The sequence below is a fragment of the Schistocerca cancellata genome, chromosome 1 (assembly GCF_023864275.1).
Source record: "Schistocerca cancellata isolate TAMUIC-IGC-003103 chromosome 1, iqSchCanc2.1, whole genome shotgun sequence".
In the NCBI taxonomy this organism is placed as follows: domain Eukaryota; kingdom Metazoa; phylum Arthropoda; class Insecta; order Orthoptera; family Acrididae; genus Schistocerca; species Schistocerca cancellata.
Window position 1 is genome coordinate 251,951,221 of NC_064626.1, and position 18,034 is coordinate 251,969,254.

General features: G+C 42.2%; 1 protein-coding gene across 1 annotated transcript in view; it reads left to right on the plus strand.

Annotated features, from left to right (window-relative positions):
- LOC126167810 (DNA-dependent protein kinase catalytic subunit-like) overlaps positions 1-18,034 on the plus strand; it is a 540,256-nt gene that overhangs the window by 359,408 nt on the left and 162,814 nt on the right. Inside the window, exons 34-35 of the mRNA XM_049920510.1 lie at positions 3,926-4,148; positions 9,454-9,595. Of these exons, the coding sequence (XP_049776467.1) occupies positions 3,926-4,148; positions 9,454-9,595 (365 nt within the window). The remainder of the gene's footprint in view (positions 1-3,925; positions 4,149-9,453; positions 9,596-18,034) is intronic.

Consider the following 18,034-nt stretch of genomic DNA (forward strand, 5'->3'; position numbering starts at 1 on the left):
CCATTTGAACAATAACAGTTATGATACAGTAATAAGGAGAGAATATATTCTATTTGTCTTGAAAAACCCTCTCTGCAGGGATAGCGTTGATGTTGCCTCAACGTCACTGCTCCTGAAAATTATGATTTGGAAGTACATGTGTAATTTGTTTAACCTGCATCAAATTAAATATTAATAATTCACCAGTTTATGTTTTAACTCATGTAGACTCTGATTCATTGTGGGATTCCCATCTTCTTGTAGAAGGTTGCAAAGATTTTTCTCCCAAACATTTAAAGCAACTGGTTAATTTCCTGTTCTGTTCCTATCCATTTTCCTTTTTACTCTGGTTTTCATGTTATAACTTCCTTTAGTAACTGCTTTTTGTCAGTTTTGTGTGACAAAATTAGCTTCAAATAAGTGTATTGCTTTCTGAGTTGCTTCTTCTGTCATTTTTTTCCCTTCTTCCTTTCGTTTCTTTTTTTTTCTCCCCATTTTTTTCCCCCTCCAGAAGTTGTGATTTCTCTAATAATAATAATTCGGGATATGTTTCTAAAGCTGCACAAACTGGGCTTTCATCTGAATTGGATGAGAGCGTCTGTAATCGACACTCACATGTGCTCACTTACAACAAATAAAGTGAAAGGAAGTGTTGCAGCCCACAAAAGTGCAAAATGAGGAGCCCGTGCTTTCTCAACAGAGGTTGCTGACTTTTGAGGATGTAGGAGAGCGCTGGAAGTGGTTTCTGAAGTTTCCTAAATACACTGGTGTCCAAAATTAAAGCAACAAACCGCTATTTCCCCATCTTTTGTCTAATTCACCATATAATCACACAAACTATCAGTAGATGTCCATACAATCGCCTTCTGCATGGCAAATGGCATTCAGGTCAATGGACAACCATGTCCACAATGACGTCAGGGCACTTATCAAACGGGTTAGTGTTTGCCGGATTGCTGTGTATACAGTCGCTGGCGACACAGTACGGCACAAAGAAGACACCTACTGACACTCTGCAGTGTAGGACAGTCGCTAACTTATGAGGCTCGATGGCTTAATGTGAATCGTTCTGTTGTTTCTCGGAAGTGCCAACAATTTGTAGGGACCCGAACAGTACTCCAAAGACCAGGGCAGGGCCAACCACAAATGATATCAGAAAGAGAGGATTGTTATTTGTATGTAAGGGCATGATGGTACTGCCTTAACACTGCACAGCAACTGGTATGACCTCACAGCATCCACTGGACATGTTGTATCGAGACAAATGTTGTCCAGAAGGCTTCAGCAGAATGGCCTTTATTCTTGGAGATCTACTGTATATGTACATCTGATGCATCTTCACCGAAGGGAACATCTAAAGTGGAGTTGTTGTCATGCCACCTGGGAGGTTGAACAGTGGGCCAATGTTCTTTTCACAAATGAGTCTCAATTTGGGCTGGAGAGTGATTCTCTATGAATGTAGAACACGACTTTGGGACCCAAAAATTATTATGGAAATAGACCGATATCGAGGAGTATCCCTAATGTTATGGGCAGGGATTGTGTTGAACACATGAGCACCTCTTCTTGAAACTGTTTGGGGAACTGGCAGGGTTTAACTGTTGTCAGGTATCGTGATGAGATCTTGGGACCTCGTGTGGTTGTTGCAAGGAGGTGCAGGTGCAGACTTCGTATTGATGAATGACAGTGATCGACCTCGTAGACCAAGAGTGGTTGATTTTGTATGGGAAACAGAAGATATTGCATGCATGGCGTGCCTGCTTGCTGTCCCAATTTGAATCCCATAAGGCATGTCTGGGGTGCCCTAGGAAGATGGATTGCATCACTTCAGCATCCACCAACCACCTTGCAAGCAGCGCTCCAGTAAGAATGGGCGTTATTGCCTCAACATGAGATCGATAATTTCACTCACAGCATCTCCATCGTTGTGAGGCCTGTATTTTTGCCAGAGGTGGTCACGCCCCATACTGACCACATTAACCGGTAGTCGGAATGTGTGTACAAATCAGTTAAGTGGGAAAAAACGAAAAACATGTTTCTCTACCGTTGTGTATATTGCAGTTGTTTCCGTTGCATATTCTTTACATTGTTCCTACTTTACTTACATCAGTTTACACAGTTTTGTGTCAAAATAAACACAACCTTGCAAAATTCCCGTTTGTTGCTTTAATTTTGGATGCTAGTGTAGATATTGTGGTCCAAGTAGTATGGTGATTAAGATATTTAGTATTCAAATCACCGTTCAGCAATCCAGATTTACGGTTTCAGTGGCTTCTTTAAGTTGACTAATGCAAATAACAGTATGTTTGTTTTGAAAAGGACTCGGCCAGTTTCACTCACCATCCTTGTCCATTCCAAGTTTGAGTTTGAATGATTGGCCATTTCATGTATATGTTGGCATTGGAACTAAATAACAGTTCCATTTAAATAACATGACAATCAAACAAACCTTTTATTTGAATATTGTACATGATCTTAAAATATACACAAGTCATTAATTGTAGTACCTACTGCCCTCAACACATGGCTACTCCTCAGTGTTCTCTTCACATCTCATACCAGAAGGTGGTGGGATATTTTTCCCTCCTGCTCCCTAAGGACTCTGTTAGCCCCATCGCTCTCCACTGTCACTTTCTCTCAATTCTTGATGTGTTCCTGGGCTCTGAAGCGGTTTATACTGACGGCTCAATGGCTGATGGTCTCGTAGACTTCGCATATGTTCATGGAGGACATATTAAGCAGCACTACTTGCCAGTTGGCTGCAGTGTTTTCACTGCAGAGCTGGTAGCCATATCTCGTGCTCTAGAGTACATTCGCTTATGTCCTGGCCAGTCATTTCTCCTGTGTACTGACTCATTGAGCAGCCTACAAGCTATCAACCAGTGCTACCCTTGCCACCCTCTGGTAGTGTCCATTCAGGAGTCCATCTATGCGGTGTTTGTGTGGACTCCAGGACATGTCGGACTTCCCGGCAACAAACTTGCTTACAGGCTGGCCAAACAGGCGACGCAGAAACCGCCTCTGGAGATAGGCATCTCCGAAGCTGACCTGCGTTCTGTCTTACACCGCAGGGTTTTCCAACTTTGGAATGACGGAATGGGATAACAGCATGCACAACAAACTGTGTGTCATTAAGGAGACTATGAATGTGTGGAAGTCTTTCATGCAGGCCTCTCGCAGGGAATCAGTTGTTCTCTGCTGGCTCCGCATCGGCTATACGTGGCTAACACATGGTTACCTACTCCATTGCGAGGACGCACCTCAGTGTCGCTGTGGCTTCCGGATGACAGTCGTCCGCCTCTTGCTGGACTGCCCACTTTTAGCCGCTCTGCGGCAGACTTTTAACTTTCCCAGCACCCTGCCTTCAGTGTTGGACGACAATGCCTCCACAGCAGCTTTAGTTTTACGTTTTGTCTGTGAGAGTGGGTTTTATACTTCTATGTAGGTTTTAGCGCATGTCCTTTGTCTCTGTGTGTCCTCCACCCTAGTGCTTTTAGGGTGGAGGTTTTAATGTGTGAGCAGAGTGGCTGGCTTTCCCTTTTTATTCTCGTGGTTAGCCAGCCACGGTAATCTGCTTTCATGTTTTACTCTCTTCTGTTTCTAGCGTCTCCCTGTTGTTTTCTTGTCCTCTTTTGTTCCTTTTAGTATTCGTTGCCTTCCCTTCAGTCTTCTGGCTTTTCCTTGCTTTCTGTTTTGTGTTATATATTTCATCTGTTTTATTCTCACTCTTGTGGCATTGTTTTATTAAGAACACGGGACCAATGACCTCATAGTTTGGTCCCTTCTCCTGCCTTTAAACCAATCTTTCCATTTCCAACTATTTACTTTGCTCTATGAAAATATTCTTTCTCTCTATGTGGTTCTACTGATAACTGCAACTGTATGTTTACTTGTTATGTATAAGCTGGATTTAATTTTAAAAAATGGTAAATTATCTCTTTCGCAGATGGATGTAGTAATTGCTCAGCAATTACTCACAGCCATATTTGCAGGTATCCTTAAAGGACTAAGTGAAAATGAAGAGGACTTCACAGACAGAATCAAACAAGTATTTGAAGATATTTTTGAAAAAACAGTAGCATGTCCACCATCACTCATTGGATCCATAATTGAAATGGCTCTCTTAAGTCCACAGTCAATCATACTTGATGTCGAGAAACTATCTGCAGGTAAGTTGCTTTATAAATACAATACCAAACCTGGTCTTTGGTTTAACCCATGGCTCACTGAACTTCATCTTAAGTATCCCTTACTGTGTTGGTTTAGTACACCACTTTAAAAAATATTATTTTGATGTAACTGTGATACATTTCACAAACATGGCTTGATAAGCATGTATTGGTTTATTAGCTTTTTGACACATTTTCTTGCTAATACACCACTCAGAAATTAATTTGACCTATAAATGTGTTCATCCATTAAGGCACATAACAGGCACAAGATGATTATAATTCATACATGTGCTCATGATGTTGTGGATTTTTTATTATTTTTTTTTTTTTTAAGTACTGGAAGCTTTATTCTGGATGGAGTGCCTGTGTCAGTGCATGAACAATAGAAGACAGCTGCTTTAAAATTAAGATACATCATTGGAGGACTAATTAGTTCTTATCTTCAGGCGGCACAATTCTTGATACTGACAATAGAAGCGCATAAAAATAAATGAAGGCAGCTACCCAGTTTTTCTTAACCACAGATTCTTCCTACTGAGGTTGCAAGAGGAAATTATATAGTGTTTCTCTCTGTGGTAAGAGAGTTTATTGAGCACTCACATTAAGAAGGAGCAACCTAATTGGCAAAGATTAGTAGCTCACTTGCTTCTCATGCAAGATGTCACCCTCTTGAATTCTGGTGTGTGTGTGTGTGTGTGTGTGTGTGTGTGTGTGTGTGTGTGTGTGTTTTATTGCTTGTCCTGAAGATAACTATGACAGAGTTATTTGACTGTTTAGTATGTATCGATTTCAACATTATTAACATAAATTGGTATAGTTATGCTTGAAAGAGTTGAGTAGTGCCAGTATTCTTGTTCCTCTGATGAAAGTTGCTGAGCTTTTATATACAATAATGTGTTCATTGTTGGCAAGTACACATCTTTTTTCCTATTTAATTGTTTGTTTTAATTTCTTGTTCCATATTTTCAGCTCTCTTGATCTATTTTTTCTTCTATCTGAAACATGACACTTCTTGTTTTTGGATCCTCAATTCTCCGGTATTGCACAGTTCTTTATCAACACTTTGTTAACACTAACTGGCATATCAAAGCAGTTTGATAAAGTGCCCAATGATTTCATATTTTTACAAGTATTTCATTTATGTACTGATCTGTGAACTAAAGCGCAGGAATTTTGGTAGTCAGATTGATGGTTCGGAGCAATACTATCGTTTTTAGCATTTCATAAACGTTACAGTATCACACTGAAAATTTCACTATTTTCCAGTTTCAACCTCAAAATGTACACTTGCAAATGCTGCTTAGAAAGTCCTGTTGTTCCATTGCTATTAAGTACTTTATAGCAAAAAATGTTTCAGAAGTTATTTTATTCGTGTAATTATTAATAGAAGTCTGACAATGTCACGTAGGATCTTACCTCACTGAAATTGTTCTACATCAGCATCTGGCTACAAATGTGAATATCTTTATTTCATAAATTTTGATGACAGTAACAATGCCTCTGACATTTCTTATTTCCAAAGCTTTCTGGCACATGAATATGTTAATACCTGAGCACAACACAACAATAACAAAATAGTTCCCTGGGAAAAAGTAAAGACTATACATTAAAATCAGTATTTAAATTAAAATAGTTTTACAACTTCATTCATCTTCTTCACTATTATAAGCTTGTCCATGCTTCAGATTGTAATAGAATTCATGGTAAGCTGTTGGAGTTATGTTGTTCTGGCAAAGGAGCATCAGATCAGAAAATTTTTCCTTTGAAAGTGAAAGTGATGACGAATATGCATATGGCTTGTCTTCTACAGCATGTTCTACACTTGGCCTGTGACATCAAAACTTGCGCATTTAACCAATGGTATTGTAGACAGTAATATTTATATGTAAATGATGTCATCCATGGTTCTTCCTTCCTCTCCATTGTTCCTGTGATATCAGACCAGCTTACCCTTTAGCCCTTTTCAGTTTTAGTCCAGTTTCGGACATTCTGTGAAACCTCTTTGTAATCAAAGAAATCCTTCTGTGACATCTCCTGTACATCAGACTCTTTCTTTTTGCTTGACTCTGGCTTATAGAATGTATCACTGCTGTGGTACATAATGTTCATGCTCTTTTCTGCTCTCTCGATAGCACTGTTCATGCTGTCTACATTCTTGGATGTGTCCCTTCTCAAGAAACTGATGGGTAACAGAAACAGTTTTTAGGGTACTCTAACTCTACAGATTCATGAAAAATACAAATCTGTTTTGGTTCTGACTATTTCAACATCAGAAAAGAAAAATTTCTGTAGCCATTCTCACTTTGCTGCTTCAGGAATTTGTAGATGCAACTAGCTATACCTGTGCTTCCTCTTTGTCCAATTCCCTCGATCCACATGAAACACACATCCTTTCATATTTCCATGTTGTAGATAGTCAGAGTGTAGGTTCTCAGCTTCCTTTGTTACAGAGCCAGGACTCTTCACACTGTGGAGTGCTGAGTACCTGCTGTAAATCAAAACAAGCACACAGAAATGTACTCTCAATTTGCACCTTCAACTTGTCCGCATCTTTTTCTGCTCGAGCCATGTCAAGGTCTGGGTATTTTTTCCTCCAAAGCATTCTTATTTTCTGGTTCAGCGTTCTTGTAACCCCACTCTCATCAAAAACATCCTTTTTATGTTTGAAAAACCGAAGCTTGTATTCTGTATTGAAAATTTTTCATCCAAGTTGATGCATATTCCCATCCCCTTCTCCTGACACTTCTGAATGTACATTCTGTATGTCTGCTATCTAGATCCTTTCTAATGTAGTGTGATACTGCTTCATCAAATAAATCTATATGATTTCATATCCCTTCCATAATGTCATCTGATGTTCATTGGTGATTAGTGTGCTTGCCATCTTTACCCTACTCACTAAACCCTCAAGAGTAGTTTTTCCTAAAATCTTTTACACCCACTGGTCTGTAACACTAAAAGTATGCAAAAACAAAGTTTTGAATACCTTTACTACTTGATTTTCAAGAATAAATATGCTGCAATGTGTGAGTACAAATTCTTTTTCTTGGAATTTTTGTTATCAGCTTGCTGAGATTGTCACTTTTCCTATTTGTACTTCCTGAGCCATAAAATGTCTCAGTTTCTTTCTTTGATATAATGATAATTCATCTGTAAACTTGCACCTTGCTGCTATGCCACAACTTAGACCCATCAGCTTTTCTTGCACTTCTTTTCTGCTTGAATTAATGCGTCATTTTCCTTTCTGGTAAACTTCTTTTCTATGGTGCTCCTCCATTTTCATATTCTCAGTTGTTTGTTTGTTCAGTGAAACAAAATTGTAAAAGCAGCTACAAAAAAAGACAATGCAAGTTTCCAAAGATATTAGTGCAAAAGTATCATAACAGAAATTGCAATGGTATTACACTGAAAATATGTGGAGTGTGTAGTTAAAATGTTCTGACATCTTATTTGTACGATGGATCAGTAAATGGAGCAGTTACAATTTTATTTTAGAGACAAAACATTAGCTTGGATAATGCAGTGGTATAGTAATTTCATTTTCTTCTCTGAACCTTTGGAATGTCTTTTCTTTGCACCTATTTTTGTTATCTGAAATCATATAATCAGTCAATGAATGTGAGTCACATACAGCCCATATGTATTTGTGGATGTATCAGTACCTTCGGGCATTTTTAGGTATCCATGGTTCACTACATTTGTGATTTTCTATTAGCTTCCAGTTTTTGTCATTAATTTATTCACTTTCAGTGCTAAAGTATTTCAAATTGATGATTAGACTACATGTTAATTTATTTTTCCCAGTTATCCCAAAGTAGTCATGGTTATTTGGGTTTTGCTATTTGTATAATATTGCAGGAGCAGAGAATAGTACCTGCTGGAACCTGCTCTGACAGTTGAAAAAAGTTTCAAGAGTGGATTAATAAAAAATGTTTGGCATGAATGTCGATTGTGTCCAAAAATCATTGATCCGTCATGTGAATTACTGGACTTTATCATTTTGTTAATAACACCAACTCTTGTCATCCATGATGAGTTTTTCATTTTGTGGTACATTTGCATTGATAACACCAACTCTTGTCACCCATTATGAGTTCTTCCAGAAAAGAATTGTCTGCATTTTGCATTTCAATCAATTTTAACATTAATCTCCGTACATCCATATTTAAATTGGATGAAGGTGGGACTCAGCTGGTATAATTTTTTTTTATTAAAAATGAAACTCCTCCAGCTGTACTTCAGATTTTATATTTACTTGGCTACTAGTTTCGATGCTGTGTCAACACCATCTTCTGGCCCATACACTTTGATGAAATTAGTTGTGTGTGGCTCAGTACTAGAAGTCTGCAGTGAGGCCAACACGTTCTCCACGTGGATGGCGGACGGTAACTGCCCACCATTCACCTGGAGAACATGGTGGTCTCACCGCAGACTTCTAGTACTGAGCCACACACAATTGATTTCATCAAAGTGTATGGGCCTGAAGATGGTGTTGACGCAGCATCAAAAGTAGTAGCCAAGTAAATATAAAATCTAAAGTAAAGCTGGAAGAGTTTCATTTTTAATAAAAAAATAATAATAATGTTAATCTGTTGTTTACAGTTGTCAGTTCAAGCTGCCACAAAAGTTGTTGCACTAATATCGCTTATATATGAGGAATAAAATCGGTCTTACAACTTGTTGGAAGGATGTGTGGCTAAGCCATGTCTTCGCTATATCCTTTCTTTCAGGAGTACTAGTTCTGCAAGGACCGCAGGAGAGCTTCTGTAAAGTTTGGAGGGTAGGAGACGAGATACTGGCAGAAGTAAAGCTGTGAGTACCGGGCGTGAGTCGTGCTTCGGTAGCTCAGATGGTAGAGCACTTGCCCGCGAAAGGCAAAGGTCCCGAGTTCGAGTCTCGGTCGGGCACACAGTTTTAATCTGCCAGGAAGTTTCGGTGTAAAATTTATTTGCTTTGCCAGCAAATGTTCTTAATTTGTAATGTTTCCTAAAGTTAGATAACGTTGTCGTCAAACTGAAGGGTAATTTTAACAATGAGTGCTGTAGCTGTAGTCCTGTTGGATATGGTATGCCATTGCCTTCCTCTTACCTGTATTACCCAGCCTGTGGTAGGGTGACCTATAATTTAGTGTGGACTGTGAACCATGGCACTACTTAATATTTTTCACATAAACAAACATTGCCAATATTTCTTAGTGACAATAAAACCACCTCCTCACTTACTTGTGTCTTTAGTTGTACTAATCAATGTTAATTACTCATCTTGGCAAAGGCAGTGAAGTATAATTGTATTTTGCTTTAAGTTTGCAGGGCAGCAAGTTTGTTTTCAACTGGTTGCCTTTTACTAGAGAATTATATTATTAATGATGTTCAGAGTCTTGATCCAATACCAACAAAACGACAGAAAGGCCCTACAGGTGACATTCATTGGTTACGACTAGCAGAGTAAGTACACATATTTCCAAATCTTGCACATTAAACAGAATATTGTCTGAGTAAAAGTGTATGCTAGAGCACAAAAGTGTTAAAACTTACATATTTCAGTGTGAATGCTTTACAATTCACTGCAATGTATGCATTGAGTTCTTCCCTATAGTTTTGAATAATTTTATTTGTTTGTGCATCAAATACATACAGCAACAAGAATTCCAGAATGATGCTGGTAATGAAAATGACAAAAGGGAGCTGTAGGCATCTTGTTTATGTTTAACCTGTGGTTCATAGAAACTCATAACAATGCAGTGATGTTACTAGCTTTGAAGCTAGCACTCTCTTTCTACTTCAGAGCACACATTTTCACATACACATTTTTTCAGACATTCGAAAGAGTGTGTGTGTGTGTGTGTGTGTGTGTGTGTGTGTGTGTGTGTGTGTGTGAGAGAGAGGAGGGGGAGGGAGGAGGTTTTGTGCATGCGCTAGTAAAATCAGTGTGCTGTTCAGTATTTCCGTAATGCAACACACAATACTGTAATGTGAAGCATGGTACTCTCTGTTACAGGTGTGTGGTTGCCATTTCTCATTTTTGTTTGAACAGGATGTTGTTCATACTTACAGAGTGATAATATTTATCTGTAATTTGTTTTGTGTGCTCTGCTGTTGGGTCACAGATTATTTTTGATATGTATGTCAGGGTTTGCTTCACTTGCAATTTTTTTTTTTTTGAGAGCAGGCTGCATAAAGAGATGAAGTGCAACATAATTTATTACTTGATGAGTGCTGAAATGTTACTTTGCATTTTGGAGACACTGTCAGTGTTTACTTAATTTTAGAACTGGCGTGGATCTTGTTGGAATTTATGTAACACAATGTGTGAATGAATGAGTTACTGGAAACATTGTGGGATGTGTCTCTTTTTCCCACTGTTACAGAAATTTGCAACATATGCTGTGAGTTAATATCAATCAATAATGCCCTTGGAATGAGGTTTCTGATACCTTGTGATGGTGTAATTGCTGAGATATCATTTATCCAAACTCCCAAATGCCTGGAGCAGATGTCTGGTATGAAAGTTACTGTAGTGGGATAAAATCGTGTGGCTTTAAAGTTTACTAACCTGCGTAAGTAGCAGATTTTAATTAAATATGAACACTGAATACCATGCTTTTTTCCCTGAGGTGACCTTCTAGCTAAATGTTACTCATATTTATACAGGGTTTCTACGACCCGGGCCAACCGGGAAAACCTGGGAATTTTTTCATCCGGGAGAAAACTGGGAAAAACCCGGGAATTTTTCATTGTTTTAGCTTTCAGTTAAATTTTTGTAATTTTGATTGCAGAATTGATTCTCTAGCAAAGAATGTTATTGTATCCTGCTACTGGAGAATGATACTGCAGCAAGAAAATATAAACGAGAGGGAAAAAAATAAAACTTTAGTGGCAAAGGAAATGTGCAATTTACAACAACAAAACACTGTGCACGTACAAGCGTCTGCAAATAGCAAAAATATGTCAAAGACCGTAGGGCGCAGACTGTAATTCTTCGTAACAATAAACTGCTTGCTATGAGCATGACGTCACAACTGTTCACATTAGGTTCGTTTGACCAATTGCCAGCGGTCTGTTGCGCATGCGCATTTGACTCGCGTATAAGCAGTACCTTCTCCCGCTTCCCGCTACTTGAAGTTTGGCTGTTAGCTGTATCGGTAGTAGCAGCAAGCAGCCAGATGCAAACGAGAAAAAAATTTCTCCCGCGCCCTAGCTGCCAGATTCACTCTTCCACAGAGTTGTAGTGGGGAGGGGGTTAACCTCCACGTGACCCGTGTTTACGTTAAGTGATTTCGCTGCTTCCCTTCGTGTACAGCTCCCACATCAAATGAAAACAAAATGAATATCAGGTGAATTAAAATACATTCACATAATTACGGAGGGCAAAAATATATTATTAATTTCAGTTTTCTGATTTTATTTTATTTCCAAGTTTGTAACAGTCAAACATTAATCGCCTTGCAGAATAGTGAAGTTAATTTTGCAAGTTTGCTAAAGAAATTTGGCTTTATTAATCTTTCCGCTGAGGCAGTCATTTTATTTGAAACGAAGTGTTTCATTCTACAGTATTGCCTAGTTCCAACTGTTCGCTGAATTTCAAGTGCACGTTATCTTCTGCCATACATGGCATTATGCCATAATAAAGAACCAAAAATGAGATGAGTACTGGTACTCCAAGAAAATTTACATCCCAAAAACCACACTGAAAAACTTCATATCAGATGGGACCTACTTCATTGTGAATCTGGAAAAAGCCAATTTGCACTCAAGCCGAATTATGCATTTTAGTATAGTTTACGAAATTCCGATGCTCTTTGGAGTACCCTCTGATGACCTGTTTCTTTTATGGTGTAATGTGAGCTCTGTTAGTGCTTTATACACACGAACATGCGGGCTTCCTACACCAATACAGTTGCACACGCACAATAATGCCTGTTTTTTCGGTGTTCTCTGGCAACTGGTAAATCGAACCTATTTCTAATAGTCTCTGAATAGTATTGCGAACGGTGGTTAGAAAAGCGTTACTTTCAAAGTAAATTTCTGAATAATGTTACGTGTGAGAAAGTGGGATGGATATCTAAATCACAGAGCGTTCGTAACTGAGCAGTTTGAGGACCAGCCACGTACAAGAATTTCGAGCCGAGACAGTTATGTCAGAATTTTAAAGTTACTGGCACATTTGTGTGATGTATCTTAAAGTGTAACACACGCAAAAAAAAAATCAATATTACATGTGAAAACTTAGCTTCTGTTGTAGCATGTTAGTCTTACAGACCAAAATTATATGTGAAAGTTTAGCTTTTCTTGTAGATATACGGTACTGTGTACATTAATGTAAACTGCTAACGTTTCCTCTTGCGTGTTCGCGCTATGTAACCAGTGATCTTGCTATTGGCTGACTATAACACGTGTCCTATGCTCTGAATAGCTGCTGTCATCGGCTGGCGAGATCTCGTGGCTTGAGATATGACTCGCTTACAAAAGGACATCGCAACCTCGGTTTCAACGCTCCGGAAACTGACGCGCTGTGTTTGGTGCAATTCGAATTTATACTTTCGTAATACGAAAATATGCAGCGTATATGTTGCTGCAAAGCAAAGGTCTTTCCAAAACTTCTCTGCCCCGTTTTTTTTCATGTCCAGGCGTCCTGTCAGGACCTTTGTGTACCTCAGCCATAGCACAGGAAAGAAGGACATTATTGTGAGTGTTTTGATGTTTATTATCTAGTTTTGTGCTGTTTTAGTTAATGTAAACCAACATTACAACTGCAATAAGTAAACAACCCATCAAATATGATGAATATAGTCTGGCGGGACTCAGAATACCTACTTGTGCTTTGTAAGTAATTTTTTTTAATGTATGCCTTACAATGCATTTATCTGTCTTAGTTGCTGTGGTCATATTCTCCCCAAATATTAAGTCTTCTTTTACATTTTTCATAGTGGGCCAGAAAGGGACATTGTTGATGGGGTTTATTTAAAATTAACAAATGCTCATGAGACAAACTGACCATTGTAAAAATACAGAGAGTACAGTGATATCACTAATATCAAACATTTATAATTTTTTAATGTTTAGATTGTAATTTCCACCTCAGGTGAAATGAGCATGTATTTGACTTTGTTGTCCTGCGATAAAGCTTTCTTATTACTACATCGGTGAAAATTAGGTAAATACGAGATACCCTAGTTTAACATTTAATGTGTCCTCTATTCATTTGCCCTAAAAACACATTTTATTCATGCCTGTGGTACAGTGTGTAATTTTTCCGGATGGGAGTGACTTAAAACCATAGATACTATGAAAATGATTTTAAGCATGTTGGGTACATTTCCTCATAGATGATAAAAGGTGTAAACTATAAATAAATATAGGAATTATAATTTTGTTTACCTGAAGGTGATAATTTGGTTTAATTTCACTTTGTACCCCTGCAGACTTGCACACGACCATTTTGATAGGTTAACTGAATAACCAAAAAATAGGCAGATTAGTAAAACTGTTATATTAGGAGATCTGTCCATGAGTACTAAAGTTTCTACATTGTGCATGTAAATGTATGGAAAGAAAATACTCTACCTGACAAAAAATGTTAAACACACAAAAGGGGAGAAGGAAAATAAATGAAACTTTATAAGCTGAGAGGTTATGTGATGATATTTCAGTGACTATAAAATTGATTCAAATGTACAGAGAACTTGGAACTATGATCCTACTTAAAATGTACCCCTTGCTGACCTGGATGTGTGCACTGATTTGGTTGGGAATTGTGTCATTAAGCAGTTGCATCCACTCCTGGGGTAACCTGGCCCCAACTGTTGTTACGTGGTCTTCGATACCTTGGATACTAGCAATGGGACCAAGCTGATTTTCAGGTTGGTCCCCCACATGTCTTATTGGGGACAGATATGGGGATCTTGCTGGCCATGAGGGTATCTCAACATCACACACACAGTTCATAGAGATACATATTGTAGTAACCACAACCAACAGTGGGAACGCCTTGGGCTGCGGATCGGAGCCGTCAGGCGGGGAAGCTGCCGGCGGTGTAACACACACCACCGGGTAAACACAGGACGAGTCGGACGACAGACCAACGACAACTGGCAACAACCGACCACGACTGACTGAGGGACACAACAAGGAAGAGATAAACAACGGAGGCTTGTGGAAACCACAACACCAAACACCAAACATAAATCCACTCGGAACCAGAGCCAGGCAAATGTCAACAACGAGCAACGACCAGAACGTAGTACCGCCGAGATAGAAACGCAATCCAGAGCGAGTACCAGACTGGCTGGACTAGGGCAGAGTGGGTCCCTATATACAAAACCGGAGGGATCAGCTATTGGCCGCTGTCTGCATGTGGCTTAGCGGTGGTGCCCTCGCTGCGCGGAGTAGCCGCCGCGGAGGCGGAGCCCTCTATGGGCTGACCATGTCCATTTGTTCTGCCGCGTGTTCGACTTCTGCGGCGGAAGGTACTAGATCCCTCCCCACCGAAATTGGTGCATAGGGGCGGAAATGCCCCGGACGATGCCAAGGCGGGCGGAACGAGGGCACGGGTTGTGAGACGTCTGGAGGGACCACTGGGGGAGGGGTGGGCAGACTGTCTGCGGCATCCATCAAGGTGTCACCAGAGGGCAGGGGGTCAGTGGGCGTCTCTATACCCCGGCGAGGCGGAAGGGGTGTCTGCAGAGCCAGCGAGGAGATGGAGGTTGAAGTGAAGGGCTCCACCTCGAGGGACGTGTCCGCACCAGGAAGCAGGGAAGGCGGTGGGGGAGGAATCAAGGCAGGGGCCCGAGGGCGGAGTTGGTTATGGTGGCGACGCTCGAGCCCTCTGTGTGTCTGTACGGTTGTCACTCGCCGCCTATGAGCCGCTGTCACCGTAGCGGGCGTCCATGCAGGTGTGCTGCCATAGGAGCTGGCCCACATGGCCATGCGCGGGGTGTAGCGCCGGGAGGAGCGAGAGTGGGGCCCAGAAGAGGATGGTGTCAGCAGGTGGAGGAGGGTCCGTAGTTGTCGCCCGTGAAGGAGTTCAGCAGGACTATGACCGGCCACCGGTGTAGTGCGGTTGGTGCTTAAAAACAAGGTGAGGGCCGACGGCTCCACTGATTTCATCAGCTGCTGTTTGAAAGTGCGGACCAGGCTTTCCACCGCACCATTGGATGAAGGATGGAAGGGGGGAGAGCGAATGTGTTTGATACCGTTAGCGGAGCAGAAGGTCTGGAATGAGGACGCCGTGAATTGAGGCCCGTTATCTGTGACCAACATCTGAGGAAGGCCTTCAATGGCCAACACCTGGGCCAAGGCAGTGAGAGTGGCGTCAGTGGTGGTGGACGCCATGCGAACCACATATGGGTATTTGGAATAGGCATCAATGATGAGGAGCCACATGGAGCCTAAGAAGGGGCCTGCAAAATCGAGATTGATCCTGTCCCAGGGTTGGCTGGGTGTTGGCCAGGGCGCGAACAATTGTGGAGGACTAGCCTGATGACGCGCACACACTGTGCAACCACGGACCAGGTGCTCAATGTCTCCATCGATCACTAGCCAATAGACATGTCGTCGAGCCAACGCCTTCATGCGAGACATCCCCCAGTGTCCGCAGTGTAATAAGTGCAGGACGCGGTGGCGTAAGTTCGGAGGGATGATCACCCGATGGGCGTCCAAGTCCGTGGACAACAGGAGGACGTCCTCCATCACCGAAAGTCTGTGTGAGACGTGACGCCACGGGCTGAAGTCAGTTTTCAAACGTCGGGTAAGGTAGGGAGGGCAACCATGTGTCACATAGCGGAGGACTTGTCGCAGAATGGGGTCCCTGCGCGTGGAAGCGGTGATTTGCATGGCTGTCAGAGGAAATCCAGCGAGAATCTCCTGGTGGGCAGAGGCGATGTGGAAGCACAGGACTTCCTGCTGGTCGAACGCCGGATCGGGTCCTGCTGGGAGACGTGACAAGGCATCCGCATTAGTGTGCTGACTGGTGGGCTTATAGCGGATGGTGTAAGTGTAATTACACAAGAACAACGCCCAGCGCTGAAGACGCTGAGCTGTCCATTCTGGGCGGTGCGAATGGGGCCCGAAGAGCGACACTAAGGGCTTGTGATCCGTGAGGAGGGTGAACTGCGCCCCAAACAGGTAAATGTGAAATTTCTGAACTGCAAAAATAATGGCAAGAGCCTCCTTTTCGATCTGAGAGTAATTCCTTTGCACAGGGGTTAACGTCTTGGATGCATATGCCACAGGTTGCTCTGACCCATCCTCATTCCTGTTTGCCACGACTGCCCCAATCCCGTACGCTGAGGCATCGGCCGCCACCACCAAGGGACGATCCGGAGAGAAAGGCATCAGGCAAGGGGCAGATTTCAGCATCGTCTTCAGGCGGGTGAAAGCCTGATCACAGGCAGAAGTTCATTTGTAAGGTACCCCTTTGCGACGCAGGCGATTTAGGGGATGCGCGACGTGGGCGGCTTGGGGTGAGAACTTTAAGTAATAATTGACTTTCCCCAAAAATACCTGGAGCTCAGATAAGTTTTGTGGACGTGGAAGGGCATCGGTGGCTGCGACATTGTGGTCCGAAGGGCGAATGCCATCTTTACTGAGCCAATGTCCTAAGTACTCCACTTCCGGTTGAAAAAAACTGCACTTCTCCAGTCGACAACGTAAACCTGCAGCCTGCAGGGCGTGAAATAAGGTACTGAGGTTGCCCAGATTTTCCTGGCGCGTGCGCCTCGTGACTAAGATATCATCAAGGTAATTGACACAAGCCGGTATTGGTTGTGTAAGTTGCTCGAGATACCGCTGGAAAATCGCAGGGGCAGAGGAAATGCCAAACAGAAGACGCTTGTATTTATAGAGACCGAAAGGCGTGTTGATGACGACGATGCCCTGCAATTCCTCATCCAACAGCAATTTGTGATAGGCTTCTGCCAGATCAATCTTAGAAAAGTACTCGCCACCTGCCAGTTTAGCGAGACAATCTTCCTGTCGAGGAATGGGATAAGTTTCGACCAAAGACTGAGCGTTGACCGTAGCCCCAAAATCCCCACAAAGACAGTGATCCATTGGGTTTCTTGATGACCACTAAGGGCGTTGCCCAGGCACTCGATTGTACTGGCTCGATAACCCCCGCAGCCTGGAGCCGATAGAGTTCCTGCTTGACGGCCACACGCAAAGCTACTGGGATAGGCCGAGCCCAACAAAAGGGAGGCCGTGCATTCGGCAGTAAAGTGATGTGTGCCTGGAAATCGGAAGCGCAGCCCAGGTCTGCCGAAAACAGGGAGGAAAAGGACGCGCACAGATCGTCTAGGTCCTGAAATGGAACCGTAGTTGAAACAAACTGCACTTCGTCTTGAATGGAAAAGCCAAACCGTGTAAACGCATCTAGTCCAAAAATGTCCAAAGCCGACGGGTGGTCCACCACAAATAGGATAAGGGGCCGGGGAACGTTTTTGTAGATGGCCATGACAGAAAACTGGCCACGGAGAGGGATGGAACCGTCACCGTAGGCGACCAACCTCTGAGAGGGTGGGGACAATTCTGGAGACCCGAGACGTGCATACGTCGTCAGATTGACCAAAGAAACTGTGGCCCCCGTATTGACCTGGAAACGGACATCCTCGTTAAAGATGTGTAGGGTGAGGAATAACTTTTGAGCCAATGTGTCGGTCCGAGGGGCGACTGCGTGTAAAGCATAGATGGCCTCCTGTTAGCCCGCAGGGGTGGGTCAAGCAGTTACGACAGACAGATTGAAGGTGGCCCTCTTTCTCACAGAGCGAACAGGTCTTCCAGCGATGGGGACAGTCAGCTCGAGTGTGTGCCGAGAAGCACTGGGGGCACAATGGGAGGGGGCCACGCGGCCAACATCGAGGGGCAACTGGCGGTTCGGACACCGTAGAG